Source organism: Palaemon carinicauda, chromosome 27 (genome assembly GCF_036898095.1).
Source record: "Palaemon carinicauda isolate YSFRI2023 chromosome 27, ASM3689809v2, whole genome shotgun sequence".
Classification (NCBI taxonomy): Eukaryota; Metazoa; Arthropoda; class Malacostraca; order Decapoda; family Palaemonidae; genus Palaemon; species Palaemon carinicauda.
The window spans coordinates 2,077,232-2,104,731 of NC_090751.1; the positions used below are offsets into that span (position 1 = coordinate 2,077,232).

Genomic DNA, 27,500 nt, shown 5'->3' on the forward strand with positions numbered 1-27,500 from the left:
CTGTCCCTTGCCTCTGCCATTCATGAGTGACCTTTAAACCTTTAAATGTGAAAAAAACTACAATATTATGCTTTAGAGGCGTTGAAGTGTCACAAGTGTTTGCAAGCAAATTAATTTCACAAGATTTAATGTATTAAGCTTTTTTGTTCCCAAAAAGAGACTCTGTGTATAGAGTACCACTGTATCACATAAACAGGGATACACCAGAAATATCTTTTTCTAAAATATATAAAACATAATATACAAGATTTTACAAATTAAAACTACAGTATCAAATTGAGCAATTCCCTCGACACGAGGAGCACAGAGTGTGCGGGTCGACATCTGGCTTAGAAAGCCAGGCTCCACAAGGCTTACCACCTTGGGGCCCGGGACAACGACGCTGGGATTCCATAATGATGGAAAGCGAACAAGCAAGCAACACAAGAACACAAGGGAAAGGTGAGGAACACAAAGGAACACGTGGTACACAAGGTGATTGGGGATAAGTGAGAGAGCGCGGCGAGATGATATCTACGCCGCGACCAGACGCTTACTGACGACCTAGCAGCGCTTCCTCGCGTGCTGACCCCGGGGCGCCCCAGGGCGAGTATCCTTTCGCCCCGGAGCGCCCCGACAAGGTAACGGAGAGAGGAGGAACTACGCAAAATTCTTGGTCAGTTAATGAGGAGATCCTAGACCCTCCTAAGAAAGTAGTTCGAGTTAAGTACTCCGTGTTGGAACAATTATAACTACAGTATCAAATTGAGCAACTCAGCATACATGGTACTAAATAAAGGAAGATACTGTATCACCTAAATTGACTTTGTGAGAGCAACATATATCCAAATATTGTTAATACAAATTACTGTGTAAGTTACCTTTCTGATCTGCAACATGGGACAAATCTTTGGTTTTTGCTAAAGATCCAAGATGGTGGATATCTGGGTAGTCTGCATCCTCTAACAGATGATCAATTGGAATATTTCTCTCCGCCTGAAGAAATGAAAAAACGACCAAGTTAAAATGGTGAAATAATCATTTAATTCACCTACAACATTGTGCTAGAAATAAGAGCATAAGTGTTTGAAATTCAAATGACCCCAAAAACTCAGCCAATATATTAATGAAGAATTTAAACAAAACTTTCCTGTGGTACGTTTGGATTCTTTCTCGAAGCTTGATTGCAACTATGTCAATAATCAAAATTTTCATTTTCATTTTCCCTCACTTCTAAATGCCTTAGTCCCTTGGCATCCTAGTGCCGAACATAGAGCCTTATACGGCAAAGAGGCTTTGTTCACACTGCACTATTCTAGTCTATTGTACTGCCATCAGATGGTCTTTCAGAACATTGCATTTCCTGATTTAGTACCATCTTATACCACTCTTAATTAGATTTAGTTTAATATGGGATACCTTCTGGTTTTAAAATGTGTTTGTGCATTAATTGTTCAAGTAGGTTCAATAAAGATCCTTAAGAAATTCATGAAATTTGGAGTTGGTGGAGAAAGCCGCAAGTTTGCGACCTCACTCATCAGGGTAAAGGTCTTTTGCTTGCCGGTTCCATATCCCTTGTGGGGGAAAGTGGATGCCTCACCCCTACCTCCCTCAGAGTTGGATTCAGCTACATGAGCCTCTGGTATGTTTCATGTTTTAAGAAAAAAAAAAATAATGAATTTCTATACCCTCTTGAGGTATATAAATTCCCCTCCACCTCCCCACTCATTTGTGAGGTCAAGAAGTTGATGAATTCTATTCGACTTTGAATAATAAAGGTTGAACCACGTTTCTTGCCATACAGCAACATATTTTGGCAATAGTATAAGCAGATGAGGCAAATGGGAAATTTATATTCCTAAGACAGACGTCGATGCAATAGAGCTTCAAAGAAGGAAGCATATGAACCCAAGGAGTAAATAATAATCTACTTTATTATCAAAATTCAATTCTATAGTCTGAAAGCTATCAATTATACTCAAAACATACCTTCATTAAATAAGGAAGAACTAGGTATATAATATCAACAGGCGAAACTAGATATAACCTTCCATCAGACATCACTTTGGAGCCAAGAAACCATGACCTGTAATCATAGAAATTATCATGAAATCAATTTCAAAAGAGAAATATTAACCTTAAACTATTTTCTTTGCTGTCAACTCATAAATTACAAAGCAACACTAGCAAAGTAGAAACAAAATATAAACAGTGTGGAGTAATGGCAATGCAGTTTCACTCATAGGCTATGAAATGTATCATTTCTTGCTCCTTCCATCAGATTATGAGAGCAATTGTTAATGTTACCATTATTACTGCAAGTCTGGCTGCAACCTTAATTGAAAAAGCAGAATACAAGCGCAGGGATCTTAACTGGAAGAGCAGTGCAGTGTGGGAAAGAAACAGAGGAGTAAACGATACACTATAAAATGGGCATAAAAATAGAACAAAATAAGACACATACATTATGATACAACTTTAACTAACCTACTTGACAATCACCTATACTATTTGACTGGGAAGATTATTTCACACTTTGGGCACATCCAGAATAAAACTTCTAGAATACTTTCTGAGTAGAACTATACAGTATTGAGCCTTACGGAAAAAAAACAGCAACACCTAGTCTTACGCAGACTTTATTCAGGAATTTGAGCTAAAAAGCCCAGGATTGGGGTCAGGAAAGTCATTCAGCGCTGAATTTATCTGAATGCAAAAGGTGGTCAGTATCATACAAATCTTAGACAACATGCACAATCTAATTGCATGATGTTGCCAGAGATTAATATCTAGATCAGAAAAACAAAAAAGGCATCATGTTTTACCTATCAATTCTAGATGAGAGTAAACAGCTGCAGGTCTCATAGAAATGTATTTGAAACATGGCAGAGGGAAAGTGGAAAAATTTTAAGATAGTCAGGTCTCCAAAAATGTGGACACTCAATACAAGCTAATCTTAAATCTATAATTACATCTAAAATTTTAAAATGACCTGCAAATAGATAACACAAATATTATCAATGAAAATATTTGTGTGAGGATGATCCAGTGTCTTACACCTACTAGGAATATTTGAATCATATTCAGATTTAAATCCATCCCTGTAATTGAACACTACCATACACTAATTTCAGCAATACCTCTATCAAGAGATTCAGTATCCACAACACAAACAGTGATCTCAAAGCAAAAGGAGTAACATCATGTGGGCTGTAGAACCCTAGCAGTACCAACCAAACTTGGCTGAATCCTTCGTCAACTATGTTGACTATCCACCAAAATTGGGGGAAGTGCCTTGGTAAATAGATAGACAGACTAGTCAAAAACAATCACACAAACTCCATGACCAGAATTTTTTTAGATTTCTGCACTACAGTATATTGAAAACTGCATGATCGAGAGGACTCAACACATCAATGTCCTGGAGATGAGAGCTGTTCAGGAAGCATGCCTACACTTCGCATCACTTCTAAAAGGAAACACAGTGGCGCTGATGTCGGACAACGCCACAGTAGTGGCGTACATAAAGAAGCAAGGGGGACTGAAGTCAAAGGAGTTGTGCGTTCTCGCGTTGGAGATCCTAAGATGGGCCGAAGACGAGCAAGTCAGGTTGGCATCAAGATTCATTCCGGGAAAGAAAAATGTCCTGGCCGACGGCCTCAGCAGGGTGGATCAGTAGGGTAAACTACACAAAACTCTGGTCGGTTGAGAGGAGGTTCCAGGTAACTCCTAAGAAAGTAGTTCGAGGTAAGTCCCTGTGTTGGAACAAAATTGCATGATCATCCGAGTTCCAAAGCCAGCGTGAAAGTGAAAATGCAAACATCAAAGATTTTCAGCATAAGCAAACTATGCTTTTTGAACTGTCAGTAATCAATGCTAGCGTTACCCAACCTAAATTTACCTAGTGGAATGTCAAAACCAATTTTCTATCAAGTACAAAAAACTCTACTAGCTAACCTATGGAAAATAACAGACAACTATGGAGCTAAAGAATCAGCTGTTTTTACATAAAAAAATAAAACATCTGCCTCTACACCTCCATCAGCAAAGGAAAGTGGAAGATTCATAATTTGGCATGAATAAAAAGGTAAGCTAGTCAGTTGAGCTTAGAAAACAAGAATGAGACAATGCAACTTTCACTCAATCCACTGTATACTTTGGGATGCTGGTGTCCCACCCACTAAGCGAGGGTTAAGGGGTAAGCTCTTTGCGTGAAGGATATAAAGAATTCCCCAATTCTAAATAAACAACGGTACCAAAATCTCAAGGACGATAACAGGGATAATAACATGAGCATCAGCAGCATAAAGAACCCTTTTAACGGACATGAAAAACTGCAGAAAATTAAGAACGCAGTAACTCCAGTAATATACGGTTCAGTAGCAAGCAAGTTTTAAAATAGCACACATACAGTAGCAATAAGCTGATACTGTACATACAGAATAGCATACATTATGCGAATTATTTACATGCCTGCCAGGAGGACTTCAGTGGCATCTATCTTCCTCCTAACATATGAAAAAAATGGAACAATAAACAGCTGCTCTTTCATTACAAATGATGTTGAGTGTCCATGTATGATACTCTTGCTGCACACTTTACCTACAAAGAAATTCATGCAGATTCAACTATGGGCCACATCTCATTTGACTGCTACCAGGTTTAAAATGACAAATTTGGAAGCAACTTGTATTTTTCTTAACTATACACCTGAGCTCTTTACTATGGATAATGTATAGATGTTAACGGAAACTGGCAAACGGCTGTAGAACTTTTAACGAGGTGTCAACAAATGTATCGGTTCTTACTGCCCTCCCGCTCACTCATACCTTCTTCACTTTGATCTAAGATGGTATTTTCTTTGGGAGGTAGGTGTAAAACCCTGATATGTATAGTTAGGAAAAATACAAATTACTTCTAAATGTCACTTGTTACTATGGACATTCACCTCTTAAGTGGGTGGAAGTCCCATAAACTGGCTGAGACTTTTGACCCGGGATCGCTAAATCTAAGCACGATGATGCGAGGAATGAGCATCTTGACACCTTGTAAACCAAAGGCCTGACAATACAACTGGGTCAACAGCCATTGCAAAAGTGATTATGAGCGTAGGAATGTAACTTTGATTGTCATGGTCTATGTATAACACACAGGTTTTTAAACCTATACAAACGGGACCAGACGCCACAGCCCCCCCTTGTAAGGAGATAAGATTGGGAACTTAGCAGGGAATATACAAACATATTCTAGCTACAAGCAATATGGGGCATCTCTGCAGTCGAAGAGATCAAGCCAACAGGTTCTTCAGACGCTGTGCCCCAAGCGAGAGAAAGATAAAGAAAAGAAATAGGCCAGTCATTTCCTTTTCATTCATCCCAAACTAACACTGTGACCTCTGTATTCAAACGAATGCTAATAGTCCTGAGAGGAGCTAAGGAAGCTAATCCACTCACTGTACACCTACCACAGGGTTTATTGAAATAGGGTCTTGTGTTTACATCTTTCAGTTACAGTAGCGGGAAGTGATGGTTGATTTGACCCCTCCATAGCCACATCAGAAATATATACTTACATCACAGAAAGTTCTTTTTGAATCTGCCCATGCAGACAAGCAAGTGCTTGATTCGTTGGCGAGATCCTCGAGTTTTCCTCAATAGCGCTTCAATGCTCTTGCAGTACAAAAAAGCAGACGATCAGGATTATCTGTTCTAAATTCGAGTCTAGCAACAAACTCAGTAATAACTAAGAATGGGTGATATCATAGGGGAGACCATGCAACATGCTAAACCCTTAAAGCGAGAGGAACCGTTTCCCAGGTTAAATCACGGTTCAGAGCCAGAACGACTAATAAGTGCTACTTTCCGGGAACGGCCAATGTTCCATGAAGGTGATCTCACTTCTGAGTGAGGGCAAGCCTGTTTAAACTACATGAGCATGAACAGCTGTACCAAGGAAGAAATAGCAACTCCATGCAGTCTAAAGACTTGGCTTGAGGCTTTCCCGCTGAGACTGACCATCTTTTCGTCTCGGAGAAAACAATGTAAGAATTCCATGATAGGGGTAGTGTGGTTCCAAGTAGAAACCCCTTTTTACACGATGCTGGCTACACAAGATTGCCTACTTTGCCTGGTAGACCGAGTTCAGGGACCTCCCAAGGGAACCAGACATCTTTATCGCTACTAGCTGGGAAAAAGACAAATTCGGAGATAATTTGTATTTTTCTCTATCTAATACAAACCTTGAGTTATTTATGTTTATATTCTTTCAGTGGCAGCTGGAGGTAGCCATTAGACCTTTAAGTGCGAGGTGGCAACCCTGCCTAACCACTTAGCAGGAACAGGGGGTGGCTGGGGGGTACTCTAACAACAGTGAGGGATGTCACTTTTTATTGAAGGCAGGCCATCTAGGGGACAGGTGATGGCGGGCCAATTTATATAAATAACTCTGTGTTTGTATTAGATAGGGAAAAATACAAATCATCTCCGAATTTGTCATCTGTTCCCCTACTAACAAAACTTCCGTTATTTGTGTGGATGAGTCACTCTTAGGTGGGTGGAAGTCCTAGATCTGGCATGGACATTGACCCGGTTCTGCACAATCACATTTTAGTATCATATTTATAATTAAAAACAACGAATTATAATCTCATGCGCTGTTTACATTCAAATCAGCTGATCAAATCTGCGTAGTCCGTCGTCAACCTATATTCACTTTCACGATATAGTCACACTGATATGACCATTCACTTTCACAGAATTACCTCACTGATATAACCTATCATGCAAATTACTATTATATCTCCTTCACATTATTACTGTCCTTCATTTATTATCATTATATTCTTAATCCTTTTCCCAATTTCTTCCCAAATCCCTTTCGTACATTTACTTTGCTCTCTCACACACATCTACTTCGTATCTCTCCAACTCCTTTGATTCACTTTATTTTTCGTGATTTCATTCACCTTCTCTTTTCTAGCATTCATTTTCATCATATTAAACATTCTAAACCCCTTTCTTAGCCCTCATTCCACATATTCCCATTCCTATTTTTCATTCCTTCTCGCATTTCCCAAATTCACTGATTTCGCTAATTTATTTGAATTAGCGTAGATTTGGCGGAGGGAATGTGCAAGGAGAAGGAACTTGGCTACCACCAACCCGCCCCACTCTCGTGTCTATGGTAAACTTTACATTAGCACAATAAAGTACTGTAACCTTACTTTGTCCAGTACGTAGTGTACATGTGTGCAAAGGTACTGTACATATGATTATAAATTGGTGTAGAAACCAAATTAAAACAGTATTAGGCAGTATTTTCTGTATTAATCATCAGCTCGGGCACCTACTCGTGGCAAGGGGCAGTGACTTTTTAGGTTAGGAGTTAGCCCACCCTGTGTAGTATTCATTCGCGAAAATTTGCTTTTCGCGCATGAGTCTAACCTCACTATCGTGAAGAACGAGGCTTGACTGTACAGTAAAGGTAAACCCCTGGCTACAGTTGCTCACCTTTAACCAACCTAGAGTTAATGGGAGTCTCGAGTCTAATCAAGTCTCCAACTCATGGGAAAAGTAAAATTCAAAATGCAAGTGTCAACGGGAACAAATCCCAAGAGTAAAGTTTCACTTGCCATAATCAGTGAAGGGGAAAGAGACACCTGTCTCCTACTACGGCTAAGATCGAAGTGAAGAAGGTGTGAGACACCTGTCTCCTACCACGGCTAAGATCGAAGTGAAGAAGGTGTGAGACACCTGTCTCCTACCACGGCTAAGATCGAAGTGAAGAAGTTATGAGACACCTGTCTCCTACCATGGCTAAAATAAAAGTGAAGAAGGTATGAAACACCTGTCTCCAACCATGGCTAAGATCAAAGTGAAGTAGTTATGAGACACCTGTCTCCTACCATGGCTAAGATCAAAGTGAAGAAGTTAGGAGACACCTGTCTCCTACCATGGCTAAGATCAAAGTGAAGAAGTTAGGAGACACCTGTCTCCTACCACGGCTAAGATCAAAGTGAAGAAGTTATGAGACACCTGTCTCCTACCACGGCTAAGATCAAAGTGAAGAAGGTATGAGTGAGCGAGGGGGGGAGGGAAGGTTGTACCTATCCCCCTTACAATCAGTATGGTTGTTGACATCCTGTTAAAAGTTTCATAACCATTTGCCAGTTTACACTGACATATACAGTATATCTATAGTAAAGATTGAATGGTTTGTATTCATGTAGGAACAAAATATATTTTATTCTCATGTAGAAAAGAACCTGTGAGATTTATGGAAATTTATGGTTTCTAAAATGACAAATTCGTAGATAATTTGTATTTTTCCTAACCATACAAACCTTAACTATTTAATTAGGGTATTACTTTCGGCGTAGCTGAAATGACGAGCCATTAGATTTTTAACGAGGGTTTACTACCCCCTCGCTAGTTAGCGAGGGGTTAGGGGAGGGGTAGCTAAGGAACACAAGGAAACATGGTTTACCTGCAGTGGTTTGAGGTCAGCTGTGCAGAGAACCCAGGATGCTGCTTTCCCCAAGAGAGAGGAGAATGAAGAAAAGAATAAGGGCTAGGCATACCTTTTCATTCATGCAGACTAAAATTGGGTAACAATGCCCTCAACCTTCTGCTACTTGTCCATTAAGGAGCCTGAGGTTTAAACCAGCTGTTGTGCAGCCACCAGAGGGCCGATAGAGAACGTATCGAGCCTCCTGTGGATCACGTCTTGCAGGTAGTGGGCTGTGAAGGTCGTTTGACGCTTCCAAACCCCTGCTTGTAGAACCAGCGTCACAGAGTAATTTCTCTTGAATGCCAGGGACGTAGTGATGCCCCTGACATCATGTGCCCTAGGGCAACGTGACGGAGGAGGGTCAGGATTCAGGGAATGGTGGATAACCCTGCGAATCCTAGCTGAGATTGTATTCTTAGTGACCCTCCTCTTCGTCCTTCCTGTGCTCACAAACAATGCTTGCACCCAAGGACGAATTGCAGCTGTTCTCTTAAGGTAGAGCCTCAGACTCCTTACTGGGCACAGTAGGAGATGGTCTGCGTCATCCGTTACAGAACGGAGACTCGAAATCCGGAAGGAGTCGAACCGGGGGTCCAGCACTCCTGGATTCTGAGTCTTAGCTACAAACTCAGGGACGAATCTGAACGTTACCTCCCCCCATCCCCTTGAATGGGCGATGTCATACGAGAGACCATGAAGTTCGCTGACTCGCTTGGCCGAGGTTGGAACAAGCAGGAACACCATCTTCCAAGTTAGGTGGCGATCAGAAGCTTGGCGTAATGGTTCGAAAGGAGGTCTCTTAAGAGACCATGGAGGTGGTCTCACTTCCGACTGGGGGCAGGTAAGTTCATAACTTCGTATGAGTAGAGAAAGTTCCAGCGAAGAGGAAATGTCCATTCCTTTGAGCCTGAAGGCAAGACTTAAGGCTGAGCGACAGCCTTTCACTGCCGAGACTGAAAGGCGCATTTCTTCTCGCAAATACACAAGAAACTCCGCTATTGCTGGAATGGTGGCATCGAGTGGAGAGATACCCCTTCCACGACACCAACCACAGAAAACTCACCACTTTGCCTGGTAAACCCCTGCGGATGACTTTCGCAGGTGTTGAGACATCCTTTCCGCAACTTGTTGCAAAAAGTCTCTCTCTGTGAGGAGACGCTGGATAGTCTCCAGGCGTGAAGTCGTAGCGATGCTACGGCTTTGTGGAAGATGTTGGCATGTGGTTGTCTGAGTAGCTCGTGTCGAGGAGGAAGTTCTCTCGGGAGTTACGTCAGGAGCTGCAGAAGGTCCGGGAACCACTCTACATGATGCCATAGCGGAGCTATTAAGGTCATTGAAAGGTTGACCAATATTCTGGTCTTGTTGAGTACCCTTCTCATCAGACAGAACGGGGGAAAGGCGTAGACGTCGATGTTGTCCCACCGTTGTTGAAAGGCATCTTGCCAGTGCCTTGGGGTCCGGGACTGGGGAGCAGTACAGCGGGAGCTTGAAATTCAAGGCTGTCGCGAACAGATCCACCGTCGGGGAACCCCACAAAGTCAGGACTTTGTTGGCTACTAGACGATCCAAAGACCACTCGGTACTCACTATCTGAGATGCCCTGCTCAGACTGTCGGCGAGCCCATTCCTCTTGCCTGGAATGAAGCAAGCTGATAGTGGAATCGAGTGGACTTCGGTCCATCTCAGTATCTCTACTGCAAGATGGTATAGCTGCTGTGAAAAGGTACCTCCCTGCTTGTTGATGTAAGCCACTATCGTGGTGTTGTTGCTCATCACCACCACGGAGTGACCCGCCAGATACGGTTGAAACTGCTGAAGTGCCAGATACACGGAAGTGCCAGATACACGGCCTTCATTTCTAGCAGGTTTATGTGGAGGCAGTTTTCTAATTCTGACCATAGGCCTGAGGTCCTGTGGTTCAGAACGTGGGCCCCCCACCCTTTTTTTGAGGCGTCCGAAAACAGCATCAAATCCGGGGGGAGGACGAGAAGATCCCCTCCCTTTCGTAGGTTTTCCTCTGTCAACCACCACTGAAGATCCGTCCATTCCGCAAGACCCATTGGGACCAAGATGTCCGGGGAATCATGTCCTTGATTCCACCGGGACTTGAGTCGCCATTGCAGGGATCTCATCCTAGGGCGACCATTTGGAACTAGATGGGCCAGAGAAGAAAGGTGACCGAGGAGATGTAACCACGATTGGGTTGGGAGTTCTTCTCGTCTGAGGAAAGGAACTGCGACCCTCCTCAGCCTTGCAATCCTGTCGTCTGATGGGAAGGCTTTGTGGAGATTGGTGTCCAAGATCATGCCTAGATATACCAGTCGTTGAGTTGGAAGCAGAGAAGACTTCTTGAGATTTACCATGATCCCTAGATCTTGGCAAATCCCCAGAAGCTTGTCTCGGTGTCAAAGAAGGGTCGACTCCGAGTCTGCCAGGATCAGCCAGTCGTCCAGATAGCGGAGGAGACGGATGCCGATCCTGTGTGCCCACAAAGAAATCAGTGTGAACACCCTGGTGAATACCTGAGGTGCTGTGGAGAGACCGAAACACAGCACCTTGAACTGGTAGATCTTGTTGTCTAGGCTGAATCTTAAGTACTTCCTTGAAGACGGATGGACTGGGATCTGGAAGTACGCATCCTTCAGGTCCAGTTACACATGAAATCTTGTGGTCTCACCGCAAGTTTGACAGTGTCCGCCGTCTCCATGCTGAACGGGGTTTGTTTGACAAACCTGTTCAGGGCTGAGAGGTCGATGACTGGTCTCCAGCCTCCAGACGCCTTCTTTACAAAAAAGAGTCGACTGAAGAAACCTGGGGAACCGTCAACGACCACCTGGAGAGCGCCCTTCTTTAACATGGTCTGGACTTCTGCCCGTAGGGCTTGGCCCCTTGCCGATCCCATGGCAAAGGAGCTCAACGACACTGGATCCGCTGTCAGGGGAGGTAGAGATGTTATGAACGGGACGTGATATCCCTGACCGATTACGGAATGATATCCCTGACCGATTACGGAAATCGTCCAGCAATCGGCCCTGAGTTGCTGCCACCTGTCTGCGCAACTTTGAAGGCATCCCCCCACTGGTAGACATGCAGGGGGACTGCCAATGCTAGCGTTTGCGGCCTCGGCCGCTCCCTCTAGGATTCTTTCCTCCCCTGGAGGACTTTTTGCCTTTCCTGTCTTTGACAGGAAAGGGCTGCGACACCGTTGCCTTCGCTGCCACAGCCGGTTTCGTTGTCTTGGACGGGCGAGGTTGTTGAGGTGCCAGAGGTTTATAGGGCTTTGATGTAAGAACCCTATGAAGGAGGGAGTCCTCGTTGGACTTCCTCCACCTCTCTGCTGCCTGTTCCAAGTCTTTAGGCTCGAACAGGTTCTTCCCTAGAAGGGAAGAATGTCTGAGCCTGCTGACCTCAACGGCTGGGACCTTCGTGTGGAACCTCTCTGCCACCGCATCACGACGTTTCAGGATTGAGTTGGCCCACAAGTTCGAGACTTGGTGGGCCAGAAACTCAATGGTGCGGGTGCCTGAGAGGAGGAAGGTCTACAGGGCCTTCCTGGTGCTCTCCTTAGACAAATCTTCAGATCGCAACAGGATGCCAAGAGATCCCAGCCCGATGTCAAGCCACGAAGTAGCCTGCATGGCAGACTTCGCCACCTTCTCCTGGCTTATGATCTCATTCGCCGAGAAAGTCACTTGCCGGCTGGAGAGTCACTCAAGAGGGACTCCCTTGGTAAGCTCTTCCACAGAGTGGTGCAGGGGAAGAGCTAAACAAGCCTCATCCAAGATCTCGAAGTACCTCCTCTGTTGGACTTGAGGAGGCGGGAGGAGTTTGTTGCCAGCCGTGGAGGAGGCGAACTCGGAGAGCTGGCCCTCGACCTTATCCCTGCCACTCTTCACCCCTTGGGACCAGGGCAAAGCTGCACTGGCCTTAGCAGGTTTCTGAGTGCCAAAGACTCTGTCCAGGACCGTGTCCTTGCCCTCGCGAGGAGGAATCTCAGGATCGGGAATCCTATTGAGATGCCTCATCAGGGTCAGGACTTGCCAGAAGGCATGCTCTGACTCTTGTGGCTCCCCTCCTGGAGAACTGGCAGTGAAGTCTCCCGTCCCCAAAGGCTCTTCTTGGGGGGGACACGTGGACGTTCTCCGTGGGTCTAGTAGGTTCTGGACAGATCCTTGAGGATGACTTGGGGACTGTCTTGGAATCCTTGGGTTCCCTCCTGGGAGGAATACAGGACTCCAACAACGACATCTGAGGGCTTTTCTCTGCTCCCACCTGGGACGATTCTCCAGCGCGAGGTGGGGTTCCTCCCATTGGTGCGATGGGAGAACGCCTCACCTCGTCAGACTCGCCTGAGGACGGAAAATGCTCGTCCACGGGAGAGAGAGAAAACGTCTGGGGGGGGGGAGCATTCCTCAAGGATGTCCGAGGAGCCAGCTTGACCCTCGGAGAAGTTACCACGGTTTCTACTCGTCTCTTTCTCTTCAGTGGGGTCGGAGCCGCCATAGTTTTGAGACCCATCTCAGTGAAGGCAGGTTTGACAGCCTGCACGACAGCTCTGATGAGGGATCCAAACCATGGCTCCTTACTGACAGCAGCGCTGTCAGAGACTCCCTCTGAAGGGAAGGGGATCGGGCGATCCTTTGAAGTAGACACAACTGCTGGACCTGCCTGGAAGGAAAGGGAAGAAGAGGAAGGTTAGTTCCTGGACCCATCTGGCGATTTCCCTCCCTCCTCTGAACGCGCTGGGCTGCGCTTGGGGGGGGGTGAGGATGACCTGGCTGTTCTCGTTCCTGTAGGCTCGTGTGGTGGCTCGCGCGGTAGCTCGCATTGTGCCTCCTGATCGCGCGATAGTACCTTACTAGGATCGCGCTCGGGCGATCGGTCGTGCGGGCGCGCGGGAATGATGGCGAGGGCGCGCGGGCGAGCGTTGGCGCCCAGGAGAGCGATGGCGCGCAGGGGAGCGACTGCGCACAGGTGAGGGTGCGCGCGGGCACGTAGGAGATCTCAGAGATGGTGAGAGGGCGCGGTGGCGAGCGGTGGCGCGCAGGCGAAGGAGCGCGTGGGCGCTCAGGAGATCGATGGCGGGCAGTTGCACGATCTGAAGAAGCAGGAAGCGCAGGCAGGGGTGCAAGCGATTGCACGCACGATAGAGATTGTTCGCGAGCGCGTGGGCGCGCAGGATCTCGGCGAGCTCTGGGCGAGCGCCCACGCGCAGGGGTGTTACCCCTAGCGCGTGGGCGTGCAGGAGGGCGCACAGCAGGATCTAGTGTCTGCCCGCGATGGCGCGTAGGCAATGGCTGACGAGCTGGCGAGGTCATATGGCGCGTAGGCGAACGCTGAAGAGAAGGAGAAACTCGGTTCTTCCTTCTTGCGCCCAGATCCGGAGACCGTGGGCGTGCAGGCGAACGATGGCGCAGGTGAAGAGCGCTGGCGACCAGGAGATCGTGGGCGCGCTGTTGTACGCTGGCGAGGAGGAGACCGCTGGCGAGTAGTCTCAGCTGCAGAAGGTCTCTAGGGCGTTGTCTCCGAGGATGAAGTTCTGAGTAGAGAGGGCTTCACCGCAGGTGAGCGCTTGTGTGCGAGCGCGCAGGAGAACCTTGAAGTGCAGAGGATACCTGGCGCTTAAGGGACTTGCTCATATTGTGAGAAAGCCCCTTTTGCCCCGGAGGGACCGGTGCCCATTGGAAAACAGGATGCGTGGGCGCCCAAAGCGCGTCAGCAGCCAGGAACGGAGACGGCAGGTCCGAAGGTCTGGCAGGCGAAGGAGAACGATCGGCAGAGAGGTCCAAGGATGCAACTGCAACGGTCGGTGCACAGCGAGGAGGATCCTCTGCAGGGGACTGCAACGGAGAAGAGCCGAAGAGGCACCTCCTAACTCCCTTGTGAGGAGAAGGAAGGCCTCTACGGCGAAGAGGAGGGCGAGCCTTCCGACGGATACGTCCTCTGGGGGCGGCAGGCAGACCATCATCAGTCCTCCGAAGAGGAGTCTCTGTCAGTGAACTCCCCCAAGGGAGAGAATCACCTGCAGTTGAGACCGTAGGACTTAGCTCCTCCCTCGAAGGATGTTCGGAGGGAGGAACTAAGCCTTCAGCTGCATCGGGAACCAAGGCAGGGGTTTGACCTAACTCGTCGGAGGCCCCTGCCACAACAATGTCGACGATAGACAGAGGGTCAACCTCTGCTACCACCGGCGACTGTTTGACAGCAGCCCCCAACTGGATTAAGTCAAACAGGGCTTCCCTGGAGGGCGAGCCCTTAAGCCCCAAGGAAGCCCAAAGCTGCAACAAATCATCGTTAGCAACAGTGTTAAATGATAAATCCTCCCCCGAGGGAGGAGGATGAGCTGCCTCGCTATGGGAGGCAACTCCCTCTCCCGAACCCCGAGGTCGGTCAACAAAAGAACGGCCTGCGCTACCACTCGACGGTCTCTCAGAAGAGGCCGCTCGACCGGGAGCTTTGGAGGAGGTTCGGGCTACGGAAGAAGAGTCCTTGGAATTTTCTTTCTTCAAGGAAACCCTTGAAGGCGAAAGATCCCTTTTGGACTTCTTCCGGCGCCAGGAAAACCTCTCCCACTGGGAGGTAGACCACTCCCTACACTCACTGCATACTTTGTCTCTATCACACCGTTGGCCCCTGCAGAACGGACATAAGGTGTGAGGGTCCGTTTCGACCGCCGACATATATGTACCACAAGGGCGGTCAGGTAATCCGGGGCACTACCGCATAATGGTAGAGGCCAACTTCCAAACACACACTGCAAAGAAAAAGCAAAAAAGATTAAGGCTGTCAATAAGCGAGGGTGGGAGCAGACAAGTCTGTTCATCACCCGAGCCAAAAGCAAAGTGAGCTACTCACCGGTGTGTGAGGGGGGGAGGGGTAGCTAGCTACCCCTCCCCTACCCCCTTGCTAACTAGCGAGGGGGTAGTAAACCCTCGTTAAAAATCTAATGGCTCGTCATTTCAGCTACGCCGAAAGTAATACCCTAATTAAATAGCGTGGTTTGTATTTCGGTTACGGAACAAAGAAGAAATTATACAGCAGGAAAATATATGCAAAAAGTGATCATACTGATTACACACAGATCACTAAACTATATAGGTAAAGGTGTTCTAATGAACCAATAATTAAAATTATTCTTATGCATTTTCTCTTTACGGGAGTGATCAAAATTCTCCAGTATCTTTATTCCTTACCCAATCACCAACTCTGTAATCAAAGCAAAAACAATTAACGTTCATATAAGACTGATTCAAACTAGTTTCTATTTCATATCATAAAGCACAAATGGAACTTCTTTTCCCCTTCATGAAAACAAAATCAATACTATCACTTTTTTTTTTCATCTAAAAAGGGACTTGAGCCAATCAGTCAGAAATACATTTCTTTTCTAATCAGCTACAACCTAGTTTTTCTACACTGAAATAACTGAAATTATGAAAATTATACTTACATGAAACTGTTTTTATCTTATTTTCTCTTTACAATAGAGTACTGTACCACTTTCTATACTACCTGGAATGTAAAAAGGCACATTTAAAAGAAAAAAGAACTCACCTATGGCCCTCATCAAAGGTTATCATTTCAAAGAGTTTAGTCTGGTTATTATCTAGAACATAAACTGCTGGGGATTCCGTTCTAGGATGCTTTAACTTGATAACCTGTACATCTGATGACGAACACAAGGAATCTGAAAAAAAATTGACGAGTTAATTTTATAATTAAACATATTTTCTATCAATATATGAAAAAACTCTCAAATATTTTATGACAAATAACAGCATTTGTTTATATATGTCTCAATAAATACAAATAAATAACTAGAGTTTAGTTGAGTGCAGTAAATATTATTTCTTCTAAACTTTAAATCCATTGAAAGGACCATCACTTCTGATGAGCATAAAGGCCATCTTAAGCTTTGAACGGATACGAATGGTATTCATAGCATATGCAGATTATGTTTTGTGGCCTTGAATGAGAAGAGATGAACAGTATATTGGGAGGAGAGTGATGGAAATGGGGGTACAGGGAACGAGAAGGAGAGGGAGACCAAAGCGAAGGTGGATGGACTGCATCAAGGATGACCTTCAATCAAAGGGATCAACCAGTGATGAAGTGTGGGACAGAGGTAGATGGAGAACGCTGGCCAGAAACATCGACCCCACATAAAGGTGGGAAAAGATGCAGACAAAGAAGAAGTTTTGTGGCCTCGCAAGAGGAATTCAAACTCCCATCACTCTGTAAGTTCATCGGGTGTAAAGAAACAACTCTAGAAAATTCGTATTCCTCTCCCTAAACTTAAAACTTTGGGTTAATATACAATGAAGACTTTCTCGGTGACTTTCCCAACCAATAAGAACATCATTGGTAATTTTGAAAAACATGGCTGGAGAGGTTCCGGCTCCTCTTCTCTTGGAAATTATGTAAAACTTGAACGATGTTACAGAGTGACATATATTACGAACAGTGTCCTCCCCTGGCATTGAATTTTGATAGTTTTACAATATCCAATATCTTTATAGAATCAATTTAAAGTCAACAAGATACACACCAACTTTCAACATCTATTTATGGTGTTTATTTGAGGATCAAGTCCAGTGAATTTCACAGCAGCCTTTGTAAGTTTATGATGCTTACTCAACAATAAGGTCAGTCTGGAGGATCAAAGTTTTGGACAGCCAGAAAATAAAGCAAATGTTTAAATACAGTAAAGGATTGGGTTATGGTCGAAGCTAACTCTATCTACTGTCTTCTCACCCTACAGTGTTCCCTCTCCATATTGCAGCTCGTATTTCGCAGTCTCCGTGAATTGTGGATTTTTCAACATATATGTCTTTAATATTGCGTAATTTCTGCTAAATCGCGTAAACCCATCATACGAAAAAAGTGTAAATTCCGAAAGAAATGTCGTCGCGACATACCACAATGTATGTACTCACTTGAGATCTTACACAGCAAGCTATTGGTTGACAGGCAGGAGTCACCCAAGGAGAGCATGGAGATTTGTATCCTGGGAGCTGATTGGCCATGGAGCACAGTTTGCAGTACAGTATCTCGCCTTGCAGCTTCTCCCAAATGCTCATCAGTTGTGTTTACATCACAGTACAGTAATTTGTGCTCCAGCATTTAGAGAAGTTTTTAGCATATTTTTGTTTCAATCCTCACGATGCCACCCAAACACCTTACTCCTTTTAAGGCCTCTGGTAGTGAACCTAAGCAGCAAAGGAAGATGTTGACCATAGTTGAGAAAGTGAAACTTCTCGATATGTTAAAAGAGGGCAGAAGTTTTGCGGCAGTCCGACACCATTACAACATCGAGTCGACTGTTCGCTACATTAAGAAGGATGAAAAATTTGATGCATTTTCCTTACATAAAAACCTTTAAGGATTATCTTTCGGCGGAGCTGGAAGACTAGCCATTAAGACTTCAATGTAAGGTGGCAACCCACCCAACCACTAGCTAGTGGGAGGGTGGAGGGAGTAACTGGGGTAACAGGTTCCCTTACTCACACAGTAGTATTCTCTCCCCGCTTTTGATTGCAGGCTGGATTTATGAACAGGTGATGGTGGGACAATTTGACTAAATAGCTAAAGGTTCGTATGTTAGGAGAAATACAAATCACTTTCAAATTTGCCATTTGTTCCAACACAAGACAAACCTATGCTATTTAATAGGGACGACTCATCCATGGGGGGGGGGAAATCCGACTTCTGGCTCAGCCATTACCCCAGGCTTTCACCTGTACAGATTTAAACTGCGACTGGGAAGAAAACCTTGACACCTCGCTAAAAGGAGGCATTATGTAATGTACCCATAACAGCCTGAGCAACTTGCGTGGTTGAGAGAAACTAGCATTGTGACTATCTAGGTAAGAATATTCCAAGTTTAAAACTAAGAATGTAATTCAAACAGACATTCCCAATAGCCCCCTAGCCCAGAGGGGGTAACAGGAATGCGTACCAAACTTCTTCTCTCCATGTCATCCTTCACCTTATCTCACCATCTAGTTCTCTGCCTTCCTCTTGATCTTTTGCCCTTTACTATATCTATCCGCTAACACACAAAGTTTGCCTATTCTTCAGAATAGGGGATGGTTTGGAGAGTGATCATACTAACGGCAAATAAACCATCCTACTATTAGACTTAGACCAGTCTACTATTAAGCGGGATTTACACGGTCAAACAGTTCGTCGAACCGGCTTGTCAAACGGTTCAAAGAGGTAGAGTCAGCCACAAATGCATAAGGGTTGTGGACAATGAAGCCCCGCCCACGAAAGTCAGGTGAGAACAGACTTTCTTCGAACTGTTTGACAACCAAATATCCCTTTCACGCGTTCGAACACTTGTCTGTCGGACAAAGTTCGACGAACCACTCAAGCGTATAAACCAACCTTTAGACTAAGTTCTTGGACTGTCTATTATTAGCAAACATAGGCATTACCACCACTGCTTACTATTAACCCTTTTACCCCCAATGGAGGTACGTTTCACAAAACTCATCCCTTTAACCCCATCGACGTACTGGTACGTCCTTGCAAAAAACCGCTATTTACATTTTTAAAAATATTTTTTACAACTTTATGAGAAACTTCAGGCATTTTCCAAAAGAATGAGACCAACCTCACCTCTCTATGATGAAAATTAAGGCTGTTAGAGCAATTTAGAAAATATATATTGCAAAATGTGCTTGAAAACAAAAACGCCTGGGGGTTAAGGGTTGGAAAGTTCCAAATAGCCTGGGGGTAAAAGGGTTAATCCTGACCTAATCCAACAAGGATAAGGTGACCTAAATGTTCCTTTACTGGCGGATTCCTATACAGAAGGTCCTCGACTTACAAACTTAATTGATTACAAGAAGCTGTTCGTAAGTCAAATTGTTTGTACGTCAAATTTGGTTAACTTTTGGCATAGTTTAGGCCTAACCTGAATCCCATGCCTATGATTTTCATCTGCAGAAGTCAACAAATAGTCGGGTTTCATATGAAATATATACTATATCAGGTTACTACCTATGTTTGTTTGCAGTGTATTAAATGATATAATATTGGGGGTGTATGTATTATAGTGGCCACCTGTATGTATTATTATGGCTAACTTAGAATATGGCAGTGTAAGGGGGGGTCGCAGGGGGACGTTAGCCTTCCCCCGTTAGGTAAGTAGGTAAGGACACGGCTTGTAGGTTAAGTTAGGGGGGAAAGTTTAGGTTAGTTGATGTCCATTTTTAATGAACTCGGGAGAAACTGGCCGCTGATATACAAAGGTCCCTAATATTGTTCAACTACAGTATTTCCTTATCTTTTTAATTTTCCTTTGGATTTATGTTTCTATCTCCAAATGTTATTAAATCGTATGTTTGTAAGAAAGGACATTCTGTACTCTGAAATAAAGTTGGAAAGTTGGAGAGAAAAATGTAAGAAAGGAAGCCAGAACAGACATAGGGGTGGGAGCCTTTGTATATCAGCGGACAGTTCCTCGCACAATTAAAAATATTCATCAACTAACCTAAACTTTCCCCCCTAACCTAACCTACAAGCTGTGTCTTTACCTACTTACCTAACGGGGGGCTAATGGACCCCTGTGACCCCCGTGACACTGCCGTTTTCTAATACATACAGGTAGCCGCTATCATACATCAGTTGATTGGGACAAACAGTTTCAGGGTGTATGTATGATAGCAGCCACCTGTATGTATTATTATGTCTAACTTAGAATACAGCAGTGTAAGGGGGGTCGCAAGAGGGCGTTACCCCCCACAGTTAGGTAAGTAGGTAAGGACACGGCTTGTAGGTAAGGTTAGGGGGGAAAGTCTAGGTTAGTTGATGTTCATGTTTAATGAACGGATAAAGAACTGGCCGCTGATATACAAAGGCTCCACTGTTTCTTTTCAACTGTCAAATCGATTTTCTTCTTGGGGAAAATGATATTAATCTTTGAAATATATTACGGAGATCGTTTTACGATTTATGATATATGATTTATTGTTACCTTGCCGGGTGTGAAGCCAATTTGGAAGGTTAACACAGGCTTGAGTTTTAGGGTAAGCAAAGGATTCAGCTGTCTATGGGGGAAATAAAGGTAATTTTTGAAAAAAATGGGAGTTTGTCTATTCTAATAAATAAGGAAGCTTTTCCCGTCGTAAACTATGAAAATACCGGTTAGGTGGCATTTTTGCGTGTTTCCCTTTTATAATGTGGATTTTCAGTCATAACTCTTGGAATTTTAGAATGTCCACAACTGATAAATATGAGTTTCTCCCAATAATTTGCATTAGAAAAGTTCACAATAGCTTTAAATGCCCCCAGAAACAATTTCTTTTTCTTCATTAGGAGTATTGTGCTATAGTAAATATTGGAGTGCATGTATGACAGCGGCCACCTGCATATAAGCTTACAGCTAACTTAAAATACGGCAGTGTAAGGGGCGGGTCGCAGGGGGGCGTTAGCCCCACCGGCACCCGTTAGGTTGAAGGTAAGGACATGGCTTGTAGGTTAGGTTACGGGGGAAAGTTGAGGTTAGCTGATGTCCATTTTTAATTCACGAGAGAGGAACTGATTGATGGATTTAAAGTTTTCATGCATCCTGACATCTAAGGTCATTGACACCGAGGAGCTGGCCGCTGATATACAAAGGCTCCTAAATATTCACCATTACTGACCCGGTCCGTCCCAATTAAATACGAGGGCTCCTAGACGCAATACAGGATATAAAACAAAGCAATTGAGATGTATTTTTGGATATAAAACACAGTAATTGCAACTAGGGGAAGAACGATGGTTGCAAAGACCCTAGAAGTAATACCTGGGTCTTAGGCCTTGACCTACTACGGTAAATGCAAACCAAAAAGGACAAGGCCAGAATAACGCACATATAAATTATGCAAATTAAATCATAATCAATGGCACAAATCAGACTTAAATTATCTCCTTGAAAGAGACTAGCCTGAAAATTAAAAGTAAAATAGGGTCTACCTAGACCTACTAGGGTAAATGCAAACCAAAAAGGACAAGGCACGAATAATGCACGTATAAATTATGCATATTAAATCATAATTAATGGCAAAAATCAGACTTAAATTATCTCCTTAGTAGCGATTAAAAGTAACATAGGGTCTTAAGCCTAGACCTACTACGGTAAATGCAAAACAAAAAGGACAAGGCAAGAATACGTAACCTATAAATTAAGCAAATTAAATCATAATTAATGACAAAAATCAGACTTAAATTGCCTTTCGAGTACAGAAAAGCCTGAAAATTAAATGTAAGCCTAGACCTACTACAGAAAATGCAAACCAAAATGGACAAGGCCAGAATAGGCACCTATAAATTATGCAAATTAAATAATTAATAACTCAAATCAGACTTAAATTATCTCCTTAGTAGAGACAAGACCGAAAATTAAAAATAACCCATTTCGAGGTTAACCAGCCTAGAACTACCCTAGACCTAGTGACAGAAATCTCACCCTTCATGATCATTACAGTTTGATCACATTTTGGTTTATTCTCAGGAAGTTTTTCCTCTGCGTTGTTTTTCTGTTCCTGAATTCGCTTAGATGGACTACGAGGCATTTTTGAGATAATGAAAGAAAACAAATTGTCAAACAAATTGCTTGGCGGGAAGAGCAGTAGAGCAGTCTTCTTCTTCTTTCCTTTCGTACTAGTAATGCCTATTTGACATTAACCTTTAACAAATTGACATGACAGTAACGTCTGTACCTATATGAAAGCAATCTGCTTATCAGATAACCCAAATAAACTATGCATTTTATTAATAAGGCAAGTATACCCTCTGAAAAGAATAGTACAGATATCAAAGTCATGAAAATTTACAATGCACAGTTGACATAATTATGTTACACCTGTGCCTATATGAAAGCAGTCAAAGCAATGTTGTTTATCAGATAAGAAAAGCAAACTATACACTTTATTGATAAGGAAAACATATCCTCTTAAAAGAATAGTACAGATATCCAAATCGTGAAAATTTACAAAGCGAAGCTGGCATAATTGGTATGAAATTACACCTGTGCCTATTTGACATTGACAATTTGACATGACAGTAACGTCTGTACCTATATGAAGGCAATACTGCTTATCAGATAACCCAAATAAACTATGCAATTTATTGATAAGGCAAGTATATCCTCTTAAAAGAATAGTACAGATATCCAAATCGTGAAAATTCACAAAGCGAAGCTGATATAATTGGTATGAAATTACACCTGTGCCTCTTTAACATTGACAATTTGACATGATAGTAACGTCTGTACCTATATGAAAGCAATATTGCTTATCAAATATCAAAAGCAAACTATGCACTTTATTGATAAGGCAAACATACCCTCTTAAAAGAATAATACAGATATCCAAGTCATGAAAATTTACAATGCACAGCTGACATAATTATGTTACACCTGTGCCTATATGAAAGCAGTCAAAGCAATATTGCTTATCAGATAACCCAAATAAACTATGCAATTTATTGATATGGCAAGTATACCCTCTTAAAAGAATAGTACAGATATCCAAGTCGTGAAAATTTACAAAGCGAAGCTGACATAATTGGTATGAAATTACACCTGTGCCTATTTGACATTGACAATTTGACATGATAGTAACGTCTGTACCTATATTAAAGCAATCTGCTTATCAGGTAACCCAAATAAACTATGCACTTTGATGATAAGGAAATCATACCCTCTGAGAAGAATAGTACAGGTAGCCTATACAAGTCATGAAAATTTACAATGCACAGCTGACATAATTATGTTACACCTGTGCCTATATGAAAGCAGTCAAAGCAATATTGCTTATCAGATAACAAAGATAAACTATGCAATTTATTGATAAGGAAATCATACCCTCTGAGAAGAATAGTACAGATATCCAAGTCGTGAAAATTTACAATGCACAGCTGACATAATTATGTTACACCTGTGCCTATATGAAAGCAGTCAAAGCAATATTGCTTATCAGATAACCCAAATAAACTATGCAATTTATTGATAAGGCAAGTATATCCTCTTAAAAGAATAGTACAGATATCCAAATCGTGAAAATTTACAAAGTGAAGCTGACATAATTGGTATGAAATTACACCTGTGCCTATTTGACATTGACAATTTGACGTGACAGTAACGTCTGTACCTATATGAAAGCAATCTGCTTATCAGAGAACCCAAATAAACTATGCAATTTATTGATAAGGAAAACATACCCTCTGAAAAGAATAGTACAGGTATCCAAGTCTTGAAAATTTACAATGCACAGCTGACATAATAATGTTACACCTGTGCCTATATGAAAGCAGTCAAAGCAATGTTGCTTATCAGATAACCCAAATAAACTATGCACTTTATTGATAAGGCAAGTATATCCTCTTAAAAGAATGATACAGAAATCCAAGTCATGAAAATTTGCAAAGTGGAGCTGACATAATTGATACGTTACAATTGTGCTTATATGAATGCAGTCAAAGCAATATTGCTTATCAGATAACAAAGATAAACTATGCACTTTATTGATAAGGCAAACATACCCTCTTAAAAGAATAATACAGATATCCAAGTCATGAAAATTTCCAAAGCGGAACTGACATAATTGATATGTTACACCTGTGCTTGAAAGCAGTCAAAGGAATATTGCTTATCAGATAATCCAAATAAACTATGCACTTTATTGATAAGGAAAACATACCCTCTTAAAAGAATAGTACAGATATCCAAATCGTGAAAATTCACAAAGCCAAGCTGACATAATTGGTATGAAATTACACCTGTGCCTATTTGACATTGACAATTTGACATGATAGTAACGTCTGTATCTATATGAAAGCAATATTGCTTACCAGATAACCCAAATAAACTATGCAATTTATTGATAAGGCAACTATACCCTCTGAGAAGAATAGTACAGGTATCCAAATCGTGAAAATTTACAATGCACAGCTGACATAATAATGTTACAATTGTGCTTATATGAAAGCAGTCAAAGCAATGTTGTTTATCAGATAACTAGGATAAACTATGCAATTTATTGATAAGGCAAGTATACCCTCTTAAAAGAATAGTACAGATATCCAAATCGTGAAAATTTACAAAGCGAAGCTGACATAATTGGTATGAAATTACACCTGTGCCTATTTAACATTGACAAATTGACATTACAGTAACGTCTGTACCTATATGAAAGCAATCTGCTTATCAGGTAACCCAAATAAACTATGCACTTTAATGATAAGGCAAGCATACCCTCTTAAAAGAATAGTACAGATATCCAAGTCATAAGTATGTTACACCTGTACTTATATGAAAGCAGTTAAAGCAATATTGCTTTATCAGATAACAGAAGTGAACCATGCACTTCATTGATAAAGTAAACATGCCATCTTAATAAAATATAGTTTATATATCCAAATCGTGAAAATTTATAAGGCAGAGCTGACATCGTTGATATATATCACATCTGTACCTATATAAAAGAACTCAAAACAAATGTTCATCAGATAACCCAGGAATAATTGTGCACCTCATTGATAAGGCAAACAGAAGCTCTTAAAAAGAAAAAGACTTTGCAGATATCCAAGTCAGGAAAATTTACAAATCAGAGCTGACATTTTTTTTATATATGTCATATCTGTGTCTATATGAAAACTGTCAAAACCATTTTTCTTATCAAACAAACCAGAAAAAAACAGAGAGAGAGAGAGAGAGAGAGAGAGAGAGAGAGAGAGAGAGAGAGAGAGAGAGAGAGAGAGAGAGAGAGAGAGAGAGAGAGAGAGAGAGATTACCATTGGCCTTATTTAGACAATTACTAATGTCACCCATGAGATTTACGCATAATTTTTAGATTGAAATTGCGTAGATATAAATTGACAATGAATGACTGCCTGATCGTAAGATTTTATTGTTATATATGACTATAATTGATAGTTTTCAAGGGTGTCAAGTGAATAATTTATGTATTCTCGCGTGATAGGAATTAGATGATATTTTAACAGAATATTTGTTTTTGTATAGGCCTACATCCTAGAGCAAAATACCACAGTGCTATGGTAGGTAAAACAACTAATTGAACACCTGGATAAATATAGTTTTAAGTACATATAATGTGCAGCGTTTTAGGCATATAACATTGAAATGATGAAAAATAAACATATGACTTGTATACGGTATTTTAAGGGTTGCTTTACTGGTCCTATACAATAGGGGAACCCTACATAATACAGGGCCTTCGCAGTCATTTTATACTTTTAGGGGTTTATTTCTCGCCCTCCATCAGACACTAAGAGTCTGTTTATCGTATATATTCCAAGATATTCAGACTTTCATACCGCATATTGCTCATTTACTATCAAATCCACTTTATCGAAGTACATAGAGCAAAAAACAGTCATCAGTTTCCCCTTGAAAGCCATATCTTCAGTCTCTCGGGTGTCTAGTGGGAGCTTGTTGTAGAGTCTTGAGGCCACAAAAAAGATAGCTAGTCTTATAGTTTGAGGTTCGATTTCCTATTGATAATCCATTTAGGTTTTATATATATATATATATATATATATATATATATATATATATATATATATATATATATATATATATATATATATATATATATATATATATATATATATATATATATATATATATATAAAGCCGGATATACTGGACTACATAAAACAGACTCCATACGTAGGCCTAGGCCTATTGTTCCCAAACCAAGTTAGAATTGAGCTTAAGGACATTTTTATAAAGTTCTCGGTTCCCTATTAATAATCCATTTCGGTATTTGATAAATATATAAACCTGGATATACTGGACTACATGAAATAGGCTCCATACGTAGGCCTAGGCCTATTGTTCCCAAACCAAGTTAGAATTGAGCTTAAGGACATTCTTATAAAGTTCTTGATTTCCTATTAACAATCCATTTCGGTTTTTGATAAATATATAAAGCCGGATATACTGGACTACATAAGATAGGCTCCGTATGTAGGCCTAGGCCTATTGTTCCCAAACCAAGTTAGAATTGAACTTAAGGCCTTTTTATAAAGTTTTTAGCATATCTTACTCCCTCTAGACATCAGAAAGGTTGAAAAAGAATATGAAAACTTTCATGTTTTCTAATTGTTTCCATAATGTGGACTTAGCAATTAACTAGTAATGCATTGTGTAGTTCTCTAAACATCTTGAAGAATGTATACGACAAACAGATCTTGTAGGTCTTGTAATAAATCCTTAAATCCTTAATCCTCAAATCCTTAGGGCACAAGGTTTCCATGTGTGACAGAACCAGGTTATAGTAAAGTTTGACCTTAATTAACATCCAAGATTCAAGATTAGGTGGTTTGGAAATCATATTGTAATGGGCTCTTCTGGTTGCAACAGGAAACCAGGGTTGAAGGCAGTGTTCCCAACATTCTATTATGAATGGAAAGCCAAATCGTGTAAAAGACATAAAACTATTCAAGAGTGAAGATAAGCAGATTCATTGGTAAATAAGAAAACACGTTATCATAATGGAAAGATATAATATACAAACAAACATCCAAATATCTTTATTTTAGAAACGAGTTTAACACCAACATCGAATACATTGGCCAAATCAGTGTTTTTATTAAATAAAAACAAAAAACGAAAAAGACAGTCGTCTTTTATCAATATATAATTCTAAACTATTAAAAATTCATAGTATAATGAGCACATAGAATTATAATCAACTTAATTTGGAAATAAGCCCAAAGAATTTGGATTTAAAATCTCATTTGATTTATGGTGAGGCGAAGATAAAGGTAAACTTTCGTCAATTTTGATTAGTTATCAAGTTGACCTGTGACGTAGTGGTCGCGCGTTTCGTTACTCGGTGATTCCATATTGGATATATCGTGTTTGAAACGTCTGCCGACTGTGCCATAGTTACGGTAAGCTTGCGAATTCCTTGTTTTAATCGGCTATATCTATCTGTCATTGGATCTGTGTGATATATTTTAATACGAGAAGAAAATGGCTTGTGAGGGACCGT

The 27,500-nt window shown here is 42.0% G+C and overlaps 1 protein-coding gene across 1 annotated transcript in view; it reads right to left on the reverse strand.

The window, feature by feature from the left end:
* The window catches only part of LOC137620503 (ribonuclease H2 subunit B), a 33,117-nt gene extending 10,975 nt beyond the window's left edge, over positions 1 to 22,142 (reverse strand). The window contains exons 1-4 of the mRNA XM_068350686.1: positions 21,947 to 22,142; positions 16,042 to 16,174; positions 1,969 to 2,065; positions 861 to 975 (exon numbers count right to left, since the gene is read on the reverse strand). Of these exons, the coding sequence (XP_068206787.1) occupies positions 861 to 975; positions 1,969 to 2,065; positions 16,042 to 16,174; positions 21,947 to 22,052 (451 nt within the window). The 5' untranslated portion in view covers positions 22,053 to 22,142. The remainder of the gene's footprint in view (positions 1 to 860; positions 976 to 1,968; positions 2,066 to 16,041; positions 16,175 to 21,946) is intronic.
* Between the last annotated feature and the right edge of the window lie 5,358 nt (positions 22,143 to 27,500).